General features: G+C 40.4%; 1 protein-coding gene across 1 annotated transcript in view; it reads right to left on the minus strand.

Annotated features, from left to right (window-relative positions):
* Positions 1-1,367: 1,367 nt before the first annotated feature.
* LOC309687622 (protein FAM98A-like) overlaps positions 1,368-19,423 on the minus strand; it is a gene marked incomplete at its 5' end in the record, with an annotated part of 104,825 nt that continues 86,769 nt past the window's right edge. The window contains 7 exons of the mRNA XM_082502721.1: positions 1,368-1,823; positions 1,928-2,074; positions 17,174-17,290; positions 17,377-17,448; positions 17,546-17,802; positions 17,893-18,018; positions 18,654-18,753. Of these exons, the coding sequence (XP_082358847.1) occupies positions 1,668-1,823; positions 1,928-2,074; positions 17,174-17,290; positions 17,377-17,448; positions 17,546-17,802; positions 17,893-18,018; positions 18,654-18,753 (975 nt within the window). The 3' untranslated portion in view covers positions 1,368-1,667. The remainder of the gene's footprint in view (positions 1,824-1,927; positions 2,075-17,173; positions 17,291-17,376; positions 17,449-17,545; positions 17,803-17,892; positions 18,019-18,653; positions 18,754-19,423) is intronic.

Genomic DNA, 19,423 nt, shown 5'->3' on the forward strand with positions numbered 1-19,423 from the left:
ATTAGATATCATCCATGAATCTTCATGTCTCCTCCTGCCTGGCAACTCTATCTTCAGCATACACTAGCCCTCCTCTTCACATGTCCAAACCTTTTCAGCCTTGCCTCTCTAACTTTGTCTCCAGCTGCTGAACACAAGCTGTCCCTCTGAAACAATCACGTCTAATCTTGTCAATTTTGGTTACTCCCAATTAAAATCGGAAGTTCAACTCTGCCCCACATGTTGTGTCCATCACTGCAGAACAGTGGAAAGAAATCAGAAGCTCTTTAGCAAAGTATATATTTGCATCTTTCACCCCTATTCTCAAAACTTGTATGGTGTCCAATAACTGGAGATAATTGATCTGAATTTCAGGTGCAGGACCACACCTCATGCACTGGTATATGCCTCCAGCGCCACAAGCTGTTCTTCTCTCCTTTTTTCCCAATTCAGTCACTTCTCATTAGATCTGCCTGGGATCCGCTGCCAGTCCCCTCTGAGGCCGTTCCCAAACCACAGCTTCAATTTGTGCTTTCTCAATCTGATGTTATCAAACTGAAATAAGGATGTGGTCCCAGTTTGTTAAAAGCAATTCATAATCTTAAATTGATCAAGATGTTCTTTGCATCAGCCGTTACTTCAGTATTCCTAGAAGTCCTTTCTCATCCAATTTCAGACTTTAACCACTTTCTCATGGTTGTTTTTTTTTTTTTTTTTGAAAATTCAAGAGGCCTTTTTGTCCAGGCTCTGAATCAACAGAGAAGATGTTAAAATAACATTTCCTAAAGTTCACAGGTACATAATCTAATCCATAACTACCTGCAGATTTCAGATGGTTGAGGGTGGAGTTTCAGATAATAAAACAATTGAAACTGTTGTTTATTAAACTGGTGTACAAGATTTTGAAATTATTTCAATACATCACTGTGGACTACTAGAACTTCTGGTCAAAATGAGCTTTACCTTAGCACAACTTTGGGTTTGGCAAGATCCAAATTAAACATTGAAACCAGTTTATTCCAAATATATTTAAGATAATTAATATTTGGATGATCTTTTCCTTCTTTAGGCAATTTAGACTTTGAAGTGGAAACACTGGCACTAGAGAGATGACTCAATGCTGTAACAAGGAGCTCTCTCAGGGGGAAGTGAGTCTTGGTTAATGTGTAACAATAAAACAACATTCTTAGATATTCAAAGTCACCCTTCAGTTTTTTAAGATGTAAGTGAGGCTTTTTCATTCCACATAAACATGTTTGCTATCTTGTGAAATCACCTAAAAAAGGCAAGGGGAACTCTTGTCTCCAAAATGTGAAGTGAGCATAAAATATTCATGCAATAATCCTTAAAAGATGCTTTATGTAAATTGCACAAAATACCAACAGATGTGTGTTTCAGAGGTTTATTCTTAAACAAACTTACTGATAAATGTGGAAAGCCAACATTTTTTCCATTTTCTGCTCTTTTACCAAAATATCTGGTCATGTACCAGTACTTCATTGCTTTTATAGAAATGTACACAATCTGGTATGTGCATGACTTATAACTATAAATTATACACAGATTTATAACTACAAAATTATATATAGCACTTCCCAATCGTAGTTTACCTCGCAACAAGGATTTCAATAAAGCAAAATGATCGCTTATTTCTTAAATTGATAAGTAAGGCCAAAAAGACGGACAAGTTAATCTTTTTTCCCTTTCTTCTTCTTATGCTTATGAGATTGTCCGCCTCCTCGTCCCCCTCGGTTGCCTTTCGAGCTTCTCCCTGTCCATGCTGGCATAGGAGGCTCAATTTCCCCAGGTCGTCCTCCTCTGTCTGGTACACTGCCGATCAACATCTAGTGACACCAGAAAAAAAACAACAAAAAGAAAAAGAAAATGCTTACTTAGCTGGAGTCAGAGGCATCTTCATTAAGGATCACAGACACGTTCACGATTGTACCTTGTAAACAGAGGTGCTTGTTCCAGCTTTGACCGGGTCAATGAAGGACTGATCCTCTCTGGCAGCGAGCAGCAGAGATGGAGACACTTGGGAAGAGCCGATGAGGGACGCAAGATTAGGCGCCGAAGCCAGCGCAGCACTGCGCTCCTGTAAATAAAGGATGGACTGAATGGAGATGTCTGACATTCATCTTCTGCGTCACCAGCACATGCTCTGACGATGGCCTAAAGCCGACTGACATAAAAGTAGTGTGTTGCAGTTCAGTCAGACCACACGATGTCAGTGTTGTCCTAATAACACCGTGATCTTGCAGACAGTAACAGACATACTGTATATAAAGATTCAACATAGCTAGAGCTGGGCGATAGAACGATAACGATATGTATTGCGAAATAACTTTTTCTCGATAGAAAAATTAAACTATTGCGATAGGCCTCATCTCTCTTGTCCTCTTAAAAAAAAAAGAAGAACAGCCAATCAAAATTAAGTAGCGCAGAGCCGAACCAATCACAGCCGCAGCGTCACGTCACGTGACATGTTACGTACAGCACAAGTGCCAAGCCACACGTGTATTTGTTTGGGAAGCAGCCAGCCGCCGTGCCGCCCGGGTAATGGAGGAAATGAGTGTGCTGACTAGAGAAAAATCAACCGAGAGTGTGACCGAAGGTTACCGAAGAGAAAACAGATGATGGTTCCAATGCCGGAGAGATTGTCGAACGGAAGAGCCACAGAAGTTCCGTAGTGTGAAGGTATTTCTGCCATTTCAAGTCTGACAAAAAACAGAGTAGTAAATTGTGCCGAAAACAGAGTAGTAAATTGTGCCGAAAACAGAGTAGTAAATTGTGCCGAAAACAGAGTAGTAAATTGTGCCGAAAGCAAGTCTGGAAATACAATAAGCCGGTGCATGCTCAATCTCTGACTGAAAGCGCTAATTTGTCATTCGGCTTTTGTCAGACTAAAGTAACTGTTAAAACTGTTTGAAAAGTGTTAAGGTTCAAAATATTGGGGATGGAGACAAGAGAAAAACCACAATAACAACACTGGTCCGGCCGGGTTGAGTCAAACGATGATTTAATGATCACACACGTGGGAGATGGACACTGATGCAGACAGCCTCAAAATCTCAAAATGGTGGAGCATTGCTCAAACTTTTATAACCTCTGGTGCCTCCACCTTATCATAAAAAGCCTAAACATTCACATGCTCTCTCTCACACAGCGCGTAAGCTACGACCTTGGCTCCCTGTTTATCTGCTCCTGCTGAAATGGGGCAGAAAACTCCAGCACACTCTGTTCTCTTCTACTCAGACAAATTAGACAATAACCTTCTGCGAACAGTATTTCTTATAACTCAGCAATATAATGCATCATAAAACAATATCATTCATTCACAACAAGTCAGCAATTTAATGTAATGCAAATCAGTTTAACTAATGCAATAGTTATCAGCTTCTTCTAATTCAGGAGAATAATGCAAACTAAAACTACATAATAATTCACAATCTTTAATTAGGGGTATAACATGGCATAAAATAATATCATAATTTTACAATTCCCCCTGATGAGGTCATTAGAATAATGACCTCACAAACACCCTGTAGCCCAGTGTGGCCGGGTTCATCTCTTCTCACTCCTGAGGTCCTTTGTCCCCCTGAGGGGCAAACCATATGTAAGATGACCTCTGTGTTTACGCAAGTCAGGTGCAAGAAAAACTAGGATTCCAACAGTAGCAGGTCCAGATGATAATGTCCTTGTCTCCCACTGCTTTATTTGGTGTTCCCTTATACCATTCAGACGTAGACTAGAACCTCTGTCCGAAGAGCTCTTAACCTTTATTTTATTGCTGCAGCTACCAGTGTCGTCCAGATGGGTGATCCTCTGCTCTTAATTCTTCCGCCTTAGGGGTTAGACAACCTTTCAGTCGTAACACAGATCAGGGGATTATTCTGCTCCGATTTCAGACAACGATCTGTGTATTCTCCAGAAAAAGGAACAGGAAGGTGTCCCCTTTTTGCCCAAAAGCCTCTCGAACTTCGTTGGTCTGGTGTTCCCGGATTTCCGCCAACCCCTTCATGGTTATTGCTGTGTTTATGGGATCCATCCTTTTGTGGTGACTAGCTGGAGCCCAAACGCCATGACCCTTGGACCCAGTTGATGTCTCGGCAGTCACTGTGTCTGACTCTGCTACGGAGGATCCTCGCATCTCTGTGACCTCGTCTGGTGTCTGTTCCTTTCTCTGTAAGAGACAGAAAACCAAAACACCTCTCTTCCTAACCCTAATAATCTAATGTTCTTATCTACTGACCTTCTAGTGATTCAGAATTGGTCTAAAACATTCAGAATGTCCCAGGGACTTATTCTAATCATATCTTATGTGTGTGTAAGCAGTGTTTGCATTTAGCCCTCCGCACTCAAGGCATTTCTTACACTTTATCAGTCCGGACAGTCACGCCGAACGAAGCTTCTGACCTTCAAAAGGCCGAGTGCCAACTCGTTATAAGCACATTTGCAAGGTGTGTCTGAAAATTATTGAAACCCCTCTTTTTAACAAAAGACAAAAATTAACAAATCTTCTAAACGCTATTCAGTTCATTTCAATAAGTAATGATTAAACATGAAAGTGATAGTTTATGCTTTTTCACTGATTCTCTAAAAGGTCCGTCTTCTCGGACCGCTATTAGCTTAAGCTTTACCATTCCTAAATTATTAAAGACACAAATGAAGTTATAAAATGTTCAAATAATCCTTGTTTGATGTTAAAGCTCAACCTCCCCCCCCTTTTTTGACACATTCCAATGTGTCAAATCAACGGAGCTAGAACATTCAAAAAAAAAGTTAGGCAGCTACAAAGTTTCCCAGACTCTTAAGGTGATCCGCGTGTAACGTTCTGACTCAGGTATTTAATATTTTAATAAATCTCGTTTAATTAACTGCCACTATTTAAACTAACCTTAAAGACATAATTTAAGAAAAGATCACAAAGAATAACATGATATCAGTGTTTTGTAAGCGCGTGCGGCCTTCTATGCTCGAAGCCTTTCCCCTCAATAGATCAGTCAGACATTCGCGCTGACTGTAGCTTTTAACCCTTATTAACTTGAGCACAACTCTACAATGAGCAACAAGTTGCAATATGTATAAAAATGATCATGATTACACCTGCAATGAAAAATTATATCATTATCCTAACACCTGTAAATGGAAGATTCATCAGAGGTTATAACAATCACAGGAACACAGATGTTAGTATAAGGTCAAAAGCTTCAATAAATGATCATCGATGCAATGCTTGTTGCATGATTCTCATACAATAATAATGCTGACATTGAAAATAACAGTATAACACCCCCTTTTGTCCCGTTTCACTTGACACCTAAACGTTTATAAATGCCTCTTTAATTCTTGATTTTATTTCCCCCTTTTCTCCCCTTACTGACCACAGCAGGGGGATCTTAGTTTTGAATCAGCCATGAATCCAGCTCACCTGATTCATCAGTGAGCTCCACCATCACTGGCGTCTGACAGGGTGGCGCTGCATACTCTTCCTTTAATATCGCTATTTTCAACCTGTTAATGAGAGTGTTTAAACCTGAAGTCGACTACGTCCACAACAAGTCAATACAGCTGTAAATGAGGCCAATTATCAATCTATTACCAATCAATAACAACAGATAACTTCTATTTTATGCATGCTTTTAATCAACCACTCACCCAGAGGATCTCCAATCCCAGGAAATGCCTTCTCCTCCTTTAATGAGTCTGTCCTCCTTCCATGCCCTGGTAACTGGTCCATCCAGAGCCATATGATCTCAAATATACATACAACAAGCCAAACCACACCTTGGTCACACCAACCCCTTTCCACCCCCAAGATGTCCAATGCCATCCTAGTATGGACTGTCAAAAGTGGCTTTAACGCTGACTGTTCTGACAATCAATTTTATAACGTTCCTGGTCAGATTTGCCAATCTCTGCACCAGAGTTTTAAACGTTTCGCCATTTTCATTAGGTTTTATCTTTTATTTAGTTTCGACTCCAGATTTTCAATTTTTTGCCAGTTGTAATTAGTTTTTACCAATTCTTTGCTAGTTTAGTCTAGTTTTTATTTTCTGAAAATCCTTAGTTTCAATTTAGTTTTATTTGTGTTTTGCAAAAGTTAAGTGTAACAAAATCTCAGTTGCATCATATCAGTCATGCTCTTCTAATTATCCTTGGGTGTTGAGACTAATAACTATTAACTCTTGCCGCACCGAGTGTTCCTAATTTTGGTTAAAGTTAATTGATAACCTTTTGAAGGCGATTGTTTCACACCTTTATTTAGATGTCCCAGTCCTGTTATCTCGGGATACATCACGCTGCCTTATCTGGGGTTAGCTGTTTTCTTGGGATGCGAGTTAAGTGGGTGAGCTCTAAAAAGAGGGGGAGTGTGCTCCCCCTGATGAGGTCTTCTAGGTAAGCTAGGTTAACCTTCTTGTGTGAGCTTTTCAAGTGCACTTTTAAAGTTTGTGGGATTTTTTGTTTTATAAATGTCCCTCAAGACCCCCTGATGACCCAGTAATTCATTTTTGCGCACTGTAGTACACATTTAGTTTTTTGCTTGTAGCTCTCATACTCTACTTGCCACTCCTCTAAGTCCTGATGTTTCTTAGAGAGGACAACAGAACCTTTAAAATTATATCCCATGTGTGGGGGTGTGGCCTTGCCAATTGTTTTTCCCACCTTTTCAAAATGGCTGGCGTGCCCACAAGCACATTTTATGGAAGAAAGAAAGGTAAGCTTGATATTTACAATTAAAATGTTTTGTTAAACTCAGATTTTTATTTTATTCAAAAAATAAACATCTGGTAAATAATTTCAGGGGTCTTTAAGAATTAGGCTCATTTACTTTCACAGGGAACATGACTAATTTATTAATGTGTGCTCTACACATTGGGACTTTATATTTATATTTATTTCACTTTTTCCTAATACCCAACTTTTGACAAAGGCGGAGAGAATTCTTAACACAATTATTAAGGGAGATTCAAACATAGATTTTTCAAAATATGAGAGGGTCAGGACCCACTAAAAGCCACACAAAGATTATCGAGATGCAGTGGCAGATGTAATAGAGAAAGACACAGGGCCACCTGAAATCTGTCGTCCTATCTGGTGCAAAACCAACATGTAGTAGAATCTGGAATTTTGATTTTGAGTTAAAAATAAAATATGGGTAAAATGCAGAAATGTTTTCCAGTAAAGTAAAAAATAAGAGTCGCAATTATAGTTGAATCCATAACACCTAATTGTTCCTACGAGATCACGTCGTTGCTGAGAGTTATCAGTGATCTCAACGTGTGAAAAGAACTCACAGTATCTGGGGTTTAAGCTCCTCTTGGCTGAGAAACCTGGGACAAACATGTGAACAAGACCTGAATAATATCAGTAATGAAGACTTCTCTCCAAAGATCAATAAAAGGAAGCCCCAATCTGATGAGAGTCTAGCAAAATATGGTTCACTCCACTTGCCTGAAATGGTTAGCAGTCCAAGGCATTTCAGTTGTAGAATGATTGGGTACAACAATGAAACAGATGTGAGATGAGGGAAGTGCCAAATGTTCCTTTGTGTCTCCAAATAAAATCAGTACTTACTCAGATATCCTAAATAAATTGACTTTTGTGAAATAGAAAGGTCAGTGCCATCACTTATTCCTAAACCAATAGTTTACAGTTAGTGAAGTGTCAGTGACTTCTGGGTTGGTCCCTGATCTTCATCTTATAAGATTGTTATTTTAATAACACTTGATTCATTTAAAAGAAAAAAGAAAAAAAAGAAAAAAGAAAAAACGAAAATAATTTCTCCCTGTTTTTTCTTATTCTCTGGGTCTCAGGAGGACATTACGTCCCTCTCCACTACAAGACTCTTGTTATGTCTACAAAACAATCATATTAAAATCATCCTCAATTCTATTCTGGCGCTGTCTCCCGACTTTTCCTGACCAGATTCTGCGGGTGAACGGAGCAGCAACCCAGACGACTCGACTAACGTACTACCTTAATTTCACTATAGCAGGGCACGCACACATCAATGCAACCAAACACATTTTGCTATAAATCTAGTTAATTTTAGTTAGTTTTGTGAACATTCAGTACAGTTTTAGTTAGTATTTCTTTTTTTTGATTTTATTACCGTTAACGCAAATTCTTTCCAGTTCTACTTTTCGTTATTTCATTTGTTGTCTGTAATAATAATAATCTCCTCTGCACCCTTGAATAAACACCATTAACATGATCAACCTTTTGCTGCTTGTTACTTCACCATCTTATTGAATCAACTACTTCATGCTTATGTGGTTTACGACATTATATTTATCTAAATCTCCACTTTGTGTCTAAATGTTTGAAGAATTTTTGAGGGTCAAATTTTGAGAATTTGACCATAGTGAAAGTTATGGCATTATCACCCCCTTTGGGGATTACCTGTTTCCAGTTTTGATGATATTCCTCCCCGTTCTTTATTTTTTTCAAGTACCCCTCTTCGGTGGCGAGAAACTGTTGGTGTGATCAAGCGGGTGCTGTAAAAACAAAAGCTCAGGACAGAACAGTCACCAGTCATGTACTTCATTCAAAATTAACAAATATTAAGCTTCATATTGATCCTCTGAGTGTAATGGTACATTTTAATTTGCACTTCTAAAAACAATATTTTCTTTATTTTACTCTTGTTCTTGTGCAGCACCACCCCTCAGCACATGCCCCTGTTATTTTATCTTACTTTTAAATTGTTGACTACTTCAAGAGAGCGCCCAAAAGACGGGGACCAGTGTTTATCATTACAAAGCTCCATTTTGAGTGTGGCTGTCTATCATTCCCCTCTTATTCATAGGCCTCGGTGGAGGGTTTTTTGTTTGTTTGTTTTTTTTTCTAAAATTAATTGACTCTCTATAGTGACCCACTATGGTTAATAATAACATGCTCAGTCATGAGTGGGATCAAACCTTTTCTTCACTTTAGCATTTAATATTCCCAACAATATAATGTAATACCTTAATTCAAACACAGCTACTAAAACACAATTTCCTTAATGCAAACATCAGTAGCTCAAAATTAGCAACCAAAGGGTTCAGTCTGCAGTTCACACTGCTGTGAAGCTACAGCTCTTTAGTCTCTGTCATTCTTCTGTCCTTGCAGATAAAACAAAGCAAAACAAAACATCCACCCTTCTTTTACAGGCTGGGTGAATTGTCTGTGGACATTTAATAATCCTAAAGTCAGCACCGTTTTTGTCGCAGTATCAAGTCAGTTAAACTTTTAGTCGTCAGTCCATGACTTTTAGTCGTCAGTCATATGCATACATCCACACACATTCATACCAAAAGTTGCTGATAATGGAGTCTCACGCGCAGCCTATTCGAGGCTCCATCACCAGCAAGATGACGTCATCATTTTAAAGGAAACAGCTCCTTGTTTGTTTTTCCTTCTTTGGACTGGATTGACTCGCTGCAATCCTTTTAGGCTTCAGGATCAGTGTCCCATATAAGTCAATTTTCTCCCAAGCCCATTATAATCATGGAGAAAAAATACTTTGCGACTGTTTTCAATAAGAATATTTTATAGCGCTTTAAAGTTCAATCTCTCAGGCCTGGATTAAAGAGCTGATTTGTTAAATCAGGAACTCACAAAATACCAAACTATCACCACCAGTGGATCACACCTCTCAGATGTTCTTATCTCAGTGCACTGTAACAAAAGAAAAAACAAACGTAAACAATAAAACACTCATATAATAACAGATACTGGGGCCCATTGCAAACATGTCCAAAGTTCAAACCATCTTTCTCTCTCTCAGAGAAAGAGAACAATCCAAACCTCACTGATAGAATCAACCTAGTGTCAAACAAAACCCAAAGATCAACCAAAACTCCTTTTTGCACCAACAAAACATGTTGGATTTACTTGACTCAATCGTGGACATTAGTTACACACCACTCTTTACCTTGGCAAAAACGTAAACAACTAAGTTGAATCAACACAACCTTTTCATAATCTCTTCGAAATAAAACTCACACCATTCATTCATCATTTTCGCTCTGTACCACTGCTCCTTGTTAGACTGTGTGAAGCACAGTAAACAATTCAGTGGAGGCTTTGAGCCATAAACAGACATCACGCACAGACATTGTTTTCATTATCAAAGTGCTTCAGACCATGTCCTCTAAATCTACACAAATGCCCTCTGCGTGGCATGAAATACATTTAAGCAATAAATGATCAATCAGTTCTTGCTGTTGTAACCAACTCCGTATTTGGATGTTTGTGTGCAGCATTTGTTAGTAAAGCATTCTTCATTGCATCAGCGTGTGTTTGTGTGGATCACTTCTCAGTTCATTGAATCAACATTTTAATTTGTGTGTGTGTGTGTGTGTCATTTCTCCCTCAATCAACGAGTGCATATGTTCATATGTATGTTTCTTTTCACTCTGAGTCGGTGCATGTAGATGTGTGTGTTTGTGTGGGTGTTTGTGTTCATCACTTTCCTGTTGTAGTGTTCTGGGTAAACCACGGCCTGAAGCGTGCCCTGGGTCCTGCCCCCCTTTTCAGTCTGTTTGCATCCATTGGTGCTGCTGCTCAGAGTTCTGTCCATACTGGTTCTGGCCCCAATTGAGGCAGTCCTTTTCTCCAGTGTCCAGCATCTTCTCCTTATTTCGCTCCTCCTTAACTTGACCCTTTTGCTTCGGTCTTCCTTCAGGGTTTTGATACGCAGCTCAATTGTCTGGATGTCCGTTTGTTGCTTGCAGAAGTGCGACTGCTGTCCGTTTGTTTGCAGGTGGAACGGCTGACATCCAGAAGGTGTATAGGAGAGTCTGCAGCTTCCACCTCCCCAGTGGAAGACCTCAATCTTTGTTCTGTTAGTTTTACACAGGCCTCAAGGCTCTCTGGGATCCCTTCTTGCACTCTCAAGCCCACGGCTGAGGTCGTAGTCGTGGTCCCATTCCACGGGAATGGAGTCCATGGTTGTTTGGGTGTCTCGGCCCGAGCGTTCAGTCCAGAGCTGGGCAGCCCAGGACGCTGAGCGATCGGAGGACGGCAGAGGCGACAGGAAGCCATCCCCCTAACGTTCGCTCCATAGCAGACCGGACAAATCACACTGCTCATCTAGCTCCAGGATGCTCCGGCCTGATTTCAAGTCCGGTGTCTTGGACTCCAAGCCTGATGGGTTCGATTTTCAGCTAGCTCCTCCTGGGCCATGCTCAGTTTCTGCTCTGATGCCTCGAGGTCTTATTGAGGGCAGAAACCTCAGAGTCTTTTCCGTAGAAATCAGATTTAAGTCCATTGATGTTTTCCTTGCTTTGCTCCACGGCCTTTTGCGGCTCTGCTGTTCGGCTCTTCTCAGAGGTCAGCTCCTGGCCGAGCCCCGACACCTGTGCCTTCAGCTTATTTTCTCCTGGTGTTTTGTCCATTCTGAGGTGACCTCAGTTACTCCTCCTGTCCCTGGCACGCCCTTTTTGCTGCCCGATGGTCATTGTTGGTCCGTCACTGTCCTGCACAGCTTTAATGCAGAGTGGTTAAGGTCAGCATGGTTTTGCTCGGCCTCACTTTTCATCTGGGCTTGATGGGCGTCTCGTCACAGCTCTGTCAGCTGAAGCTGTCTTTTTCCATATGGCAAGAATGTAAAGAGTGTGTGAGAGGGGTGTGTCCAATCAGGCACAATGCTGGTGGCTTTGCGAGTGCCTCGTTTTCCAAATCCAGATGTTTATTTGTCACGTACACAGCAACAGAGAGAACAGTCTGTTGTTGGGATGGCTGAAGTCCTTCACCATCTTCCTGGTCTTGGTCCAGCACCGCCTGCTGTAGATTGAGTGCAGGTCAGGGTGCACCGAGCGGATGGTGCGCTCAGCTGATTGCACAACCCTCTGTAGTGCTTGTCTGTCCGGCATGGTGCTGTTCCCGAACCAGACAGTGATATAGCTGCTCAGGATGCTCTCAATAGTTCCTTTATATAAGGTGGTCAGAATCGGTGGTGGGAGCCGGGCCTTTCTCAATCTTCTCAGAGAAAAGACGCTGACAGAAATCTCCCCGTGTAGTGAAACGGGCCTTGGATTACCGCTCTCCATCTCCGCTGCATGAGATCATTTTCCTGCAGCACTGTTGACAGTTTCAAGTTGTTGTGGGTCCAGCTGCTTTAGCATTTAATCAGGGTCACATCAAAGATGGTAGAGGAGAGAGCAAAGATGGTAGAGGGGAGAGCAGGAGTCCAGGGTCAGCCTCGGCTTTTCCGGGCCGACAAAGCAGCCTGTAATCAAGCATAAAGAGAAAAAAAACAAAACAAAACAAAAACAAACGAACAGGAAAATCATGTTGTATTGGCTGTGTTACTCAGAGAGGGGAAAAACAATGGGACCAGGCCCTGTGTCAGCCTTCTCTCCCCCTTTTTTTGTTTTTTTTTTTTCACCATATAATCCTCTCATAACCCACCAAGCTGACAGGACAACACAGGTACATGTTAAAATTCTTAAGATCATGTTTAAAGCACAAAAATGGAATTTTCTTTCATTCAGTAATCACTTGTATTAATCAATCAGAAGAAAACATGTCACAATTTGACTTTTATTAACCACTAAATTTGTCGTGTAATCACTGGTTGTGATTTTTTTTTTTTTTTTGAAGTTAAGTTATTGTCCTGCAACCCAGAGGGTTTATTTGTTAGTAGTGGATAAACTTTATTGTGTAACGGCGGGTGTATGTTAAGTTTCACTGCTTTAAACTTGCTGGAAAATCTTCACGTGTTCATGGGTGTAAGCTGTTTCTTCATTGCGTGTATGTGCGTTTGTACATGGGCTAATTTAACGTTTTTTCTCAAACGAGGCATTTCTCTAGCACGTGCCTCTCTCTCACATTTCTCTGCTTGTGTGTGTTTTTGTTTCACCTTCTTGTTGTGATGCTCCAGGCGCCTTCCCAACCTCCACAAGTCTGTTGGCCGCAATTTTATGTGTAAAACTTCTCTTAATTTCTCCTTTAATTCTCTGCTAGCTGCTGTCTTTTCCACAGCTGCTGATTCTTGCTGAGTTTGGTTTCCATTACTATAATTTTGCTTCGGCCGCCGTGCTTGTGGGGGCAGTTGGTCCAGCCCCATAGCCACCTGTATCAACACACTGAGAGATTTATTTAATATCATTTTCATTACTGTTAAATAGACTAGCAGGCAAGACGCCCACCTTTGCACTGCAGACTACATGCCAGTCTCCCAACACACTCCTCTCTGAGTTTCAGCTTTAAACTCCAACATCATTCACACCCTAGTCATTCAACACCTTATTTGTAGTATCATAATCAGCAAAATCAGCGTTTTACTTACAGGCATGTATCATTGTTTGCAAATCAAAATTATAAAACTCAAAAACACGCTAAACAGGAAGCAAAGTCCTCTGTGCGCGTCACAGCTCATTTGCATGTTCACACACCGTCTAAAAATAGCTCGCAGCGCTGCAGTGCGCTGTCGTCACACACAGGGTCACACAAAGCTCAGACAAAACTCTTCTATTTTATATTACAAAGACGTCTTATATTTACAATCACTGACAGGCCTGACAGATTCAGCACCTAACAAATTTCGACAAATTTAAGTTAACGGGTCCAACCGAAGAAAGCTTCACTTTTTTGTAATCAATTAAACAGTATCTGTTACTTCTGGGAACAGTTTCTGACCTAACTTCTAAATCCCTAACTCAATTTAACTTTGTCCAAACAAGCACATGACACCGTTTTAAACGATGAGGAGTCTCGGTAACTCCTAGCTTATTTCGGGATGCCCTGTACCCCACAGTTAAACCAAAACTGAACTACCCCTGTTCGCCGACAGGTCAAGACCGCGCGTCCACGGCCAGGAGGGAGCGTAACCTCCGGGCTATGTGCTTCTTAGCATCTTCCAGTGCCGTCCTATAATAATTTCAACCTAACCGATTTTGAAAAATTTTACCATAACGGGTCCCACCGAAGAAAGATAACTTTTTTACGACCAATTAAACAGTCTCTGTTACTTCTGGAACAGTTTCTGTCCTAATTTGTAAAACTATTAAACAGTATCTGTTACTTCTGGAACAGTTTCTGTCCTAATTTCCCTACCAAACTACCTGAGCCTTCAGCTCAATATCCAGGGACTCAAACCCAACATTATTACTTTCATATTTCTTCAACTTCATTAAACATTCTTAAGCAACTTTAACTGCATACCACACGGTGATTCTCATCAAAATCAAAACAGACACTCTACCAGTAATTTCAGTGAGTAGACTTTAATTTAGTCATATCCAATTTGGCACATTTTGGAAATCATTCAACAGGTAGTGCCTTACCTTTAGATAAGCCGGCTTTTGTCCACTCACATCAGACCACTGGCTCGTGCCTGTCTGTTCGACAACCTCGGACCGTCCAAACTTTTAAATTCCACCCCAATACCACAGGACGAGCCCCCAAGCTGTTAAGGTTCAAAATATTGGGGATGGAGACAAGAGAAAAACCACAATAACAACACTGGTCCGGCCGGGTTGAGTCAAACGATGATTTAATGATCACACACGTGGGAGATGGACACTGATGCAGACAGCCTCAAAATCTCAAAATGGTGGAGCATTGCTCAAACTTTTATAACCTCTGGTGCCTCCACCTTATCATAAAAAGCCTAAACATTCACATGCTCTCTCTCACACAGCGCGTAAGCTACGACCTTGGCTCCCTGTTTATCTGCTCCTGCTGAAATGGGGCAGAAAACTCCAGCACACTCTGTTCTCTTCTACTCAGACAAATTAGACAATAACCTTCTGCGAACAGTATTTCTTATAACTCAGCAATATAATGCATCATAAAACAATATCATTCATTCACAACAAGTCAGCAATTTAATGTAATGCAAATCAGTTTAACTAATGCAATAGTTATCAGCTTCTTCTAATTCAGGAGAATAATGCAAACTAAAACTACATAATAATTCACAATCTTTAATTAGGGGTATAACATGGCATAAAATAATATCATAATTTTACAAAAGCTAAGCTATACAACAAGGAGAGAGTGAGAATTTCCTTTTAGTTCTCAGTTTATTTGATATTGACAAAAGTTACTAAATTTTGTCTGTTCTTCTGTAAAACAAACTAAGATTTATTTTTAGAATTAATATTTTGTTTCTAAGTGGAATTGACAATTTAGTAGTCTGTTTCGTTTGTTCTATTTTGAAACTTAAACGCTTTAGCAACTGCCTTTTGTGTACTTTGCAATATTTGCCTTTATTTATCTGAAAAAGTCTCATGTTCCTTAAGTACATCTACCCTGTTGAACTTATTATGGGAAATAAATATTTATATCAAAACAAGCTGCTGATTATTTCACATTTTACTTGTGAGCAATGGCACATTTAAATCTTACAAATATAGTTATTTGGCTTATATCGTGATAGATATCGTTATCGACTGAAATGAAAAAAACATATCGTGATATGAAAAAATCCTATATCGCCCAGCTCTAAACATAGCCTATAGGTCTAAAGAGTGAAGTAAAACTACATTTTTTTTCTCCTAATGGGAAATCCTCTGTTTGCAAGACGACATTAGACAAATGGGTTCTCACTAAATTTATGAACCTTCCTAATGAATTTATCATCTCAGTCAGCAGTTTTAAGTCCTATTTACTGCAGCATGGCATTGATTTTATCAATTACGGCACCAAGTAGGATTTAAAAAAAGAGAAAGATGATGAATCAGGGAATGCCTAACTTGCAATCACTCCTGCATGAACACACATCCACCCTCCTTCAGTTTGAAGATGAAAATGATGACAGTCAAAATCTCAGATTGAGGCTTCAGATGTGCTGCTCATCTTCTTTATTACATACACTCTACTTGTTACAGGTGTTAGAGAAGGCAGGGTTCTCATGCATTTTGGAGATATTTGATGCAGATGCAAATGAAGAACCGCCACTCATTTTGTGCATTAAATAAACTTCAGAGTGCTGCTTAGTGTCTTCACAAATGTTACTCTAACCTGGGTTTCTTCATTCTCAGTCACATTAAAGTGGACCTATTCCGTGCCATATTTTCTGTTGTATTAATTCTCATATTTAAACAGTCAAAGTTTCAAATGAGGTAAGCATATGAACAAGTAATCCCTGCAAACTAAACATTTAGGCTTCAGACTACACTAAACGCTCAGTTTCAAACACTTCTTTACTACTCTTGCATTCAACTGATATCAGACGGTAAAGACACCCTTAAAATGGTCATCTCGTGGATACGTGCTGTATTCCATTTTCAGTGAGAAGTTGGAAATTTCAAGTTTGCAGCTGGAATTTTCAGCTAAAACCCTGAATCAAGTTGGACTTCCCACGTAAAAAGTCAGAGACATCACACCAACCCTACCTTTGTAATCCGAGGTGGCAGCGGTGAGAACTTGTAATCTTTACAACCAGTGTTCTGTATTTGTGACTGCTAAATAAACCATACACGTGGTACTGACCAGGCTCTCTGTGCTGAGGTGCCATTTTTAAGCACAGTAAATAAATGAATAATCATTATGTTATACTCCACACACTGCCTGGAAGCCTGCCATGGGGTTTACTTGGTACGAAATCACTCGCAGCTCCAAAATCTGACTTCCGATGTAAAAGCTCCACCTGCTGTTCAAAGCTTCTGTTTGCGAGGGGCACCCAAGTAGAAGAAATCTGCCTTATGCTTAATTTATGCTACCAAGGTTGTGTCAGTATTTGCCTCTGGAGACGGGTTTTTAAACCACCATTGCAATCGAACAAAATCTCAACTGTGCAGTGCCCCATGTGGAAGACACTGTGCATCAGTTAAATGCTGATTGGTTGAAAAGTGGGCCGGAATAAGGAACAGCAGAGTTCACCAGAAGTGGAAAAAATACATTATGAAAAGCTGAGGAAGGGGCTACAGTGCACACTTTTCATTGTTTTTAACATTCTGTTTCACTTCAGCTCTTTGCATGTTAGAACTTCACTCTTGTCTGCAGCTGGCTGACAGACTGGCAATAGCACAGGCAAGAGCCACAAGAGCACAATTTTTATAGGGCCCACATCTGACAGGAGACGCCCTCTGCAGGTAGATGGGCAGTCCAAAGCTTCCTCATGCACTACCACTGCTGAACTAAGATTTTCTTATTAAAAGGGAATAGACTGAAGAGATGAACCAAGGCTCAGAGTAAAATAACCCAGCTAACAGGCAGGTAGGAGTTTATAAACAGAGTTATTTAACATTCCTACCTTTCGTTTTTCTCCCCATGCAAATGATTCAAGCGTAACCTGAAAGCGCGTGACCATCATTTGTCGCTGACGCCGATAGTCCTCGGACAGAATTTCATTCATTTTTTTCACTTGAAGCTGAGAAACAGGCAAAGATGTAAATGCCACATTAGAGTCACGGCTAAAGTCTTGAGAGCTGAAAACAGGCCTGGCAGCTTACCCACTGCTTTGAGGCTGGTGCTGAGAAGAGGTTTGGTCATGTCTCCACTTGGTAGGCGAGAAAGCCTCTCATTCACCTGCATTAAAGCAAATGTTTGTAAACTCCTCTTTCAGTGCTTCTCAGTCTGTATTCGCAATTTATTCATGGCTCAATCTCTGTTATTTCAAGCTTACCTCGTTCAAAACGTCCTCAAACCGAGAGGAGGCGTCCACGTTGAGAGCACGCAGAAGTAAAATCCATTCTGCTTGCATCTCTGCTTTCCTCCTGTTTTCACCCAAACCGTCATCGCCTTCGTTTTCCTCACAAAAGTCACGGCTCAGATCTTCAACTCGCTGCTCTTTTTCAGAGTCCGCTTCTGTCGCCCGCTCGTCAGGATGTGACTCTTTGTACTTGATAATGTGAGCTGCTTGCAATTCTGATACAAGGAACTCTGCAAGATGTGCAAAAGATCACTAAATCCACGAGCACTGCAATCATCTGTTCTTACTACAACAGTATCCACCACAGTCCTGTTTCTCACCAGCGACTTTGTTGAGAGTGGACGGGTCCAACACCTCGGAGGTCAGCACAGCGAGGGGAGAGGATATGTTTGATAGTACATTTTTCAGCTCTCCCGCCAGCAGCACATCATCTGACCCTCCTGAGTCTAAAAAAGGACAATTAAGCCAGTTTATTTAACACATTTCACTGCAAGTTGAGTCAGAAAGATCTGATTTTTTTCATGGCTTATATTTGTAACATAGTAACCATCAGTTTGTTTACCAAAGCATGTTTTGGTTGTAGTTATATAATGCACATAAATTACAGCTAATGTGAGGTGCATCTCAGTAGCTTCATATTAAATTAACTGCGGGTAAAATTATGAAAATGGTGTCACTATCCAAATGTTTCCAAATCCAATTCTACTCTACATGTGAAGATGTTTTGCTTTAGTAGAGCATCTGTCAACGTGTAAAAAATATCCTGTTATTTTTATTTATTTAAGGCATCTAAATTGGCTGTTCTGTAACTGGTTTGGTGAATTAATGTGGATGTTTTCAGAAAGGACTTGCATTTTGTTTTACATTACATAAAAAGTAAGGTCGATTCTTAAGCAGTTGCTTTGCTGAGTCGGCCCACTTGAGACCACAGTGACCCCTCTGCGTGAGACAGTAAAAAATCCACAATCCTGAGATGGTTTCCTCCTTCCTTGGGAGAATGCGCTGTATTAAAGGCAATGGTTAAACATGAAAAAGCCTCTCTCAAAGATTTATGAATGAAAATCTCAGGCCTGAGCCTCACCTCGTAGCTCCGGGCAGAGAGTCCTGAGCTCTGCGCACAGCCAGCTGAGCAGCGGACAGGGAAGCTCGTCACATCTGCACCGGGAGACGAGACCGGGTACCTGACCAGGAAGTAAGTGGAGGCGACAAATGAGATTACCTATTCACCTGTCAGGCGTATCGGCAAGTGTCATTATACGTCAAAAGCCCAGAAAGCAGGCAGAGAATAAGGTTTCTCTTCTCAAATTAAAGTTTCGTAACGACGAAAATCAAACATGTTAATCACCCCAGAGCTTTGATGGCTGAAACTGTCCCCGCGCTCCTCTCCACGAAGAAAAGATAAACATAAAAGTTATGGTAGTATTTACCATATTTTGGCACTGAACTGGGCTAGACTGCGAATAATTAGATACATTTTATTTTTATTATATTATTTACATATTTGGCTTTAATTTGTCTGTGTAGCCTTATAAACACTGCGATGTCCAATTCATGACTTCTTGTTGTGAGATCCTTAAAGTACATTTTGAGTGAATGGTTTGTTTGGCAGTAGTAATGACTGAAAGTCCCCTAACACAGATCCTTTTGGTCAGATATTTAACTTTACTTTTTGTTGTTGTGGTGATGATAATCATATGTTTGATAGCTTGACTCAAAGTACAGCGAGTCAAAATACGCTCACTTCCACTTCATTGCTTACACTTGTTCAGCTTCTTGTTATCAAAAATATCTAATCACCCAGTCACATGGCAGCAACTCAGTGCATTTAGGCATGTAGACATGGTCAAGACA

Source organism: Aulonocara stuartgranti (genome assembly GCF_965226115.1).
Source record: "Aulonocara stuartgranti genome assembly, chromosome: 14".
NCBI classification, from domain to species: Eukaryota; Metazoa; Chordata; class Actinopteri; order Cichliformes; family Cichlidae; genus Aulonocara; species Aulonocara stuartgranti.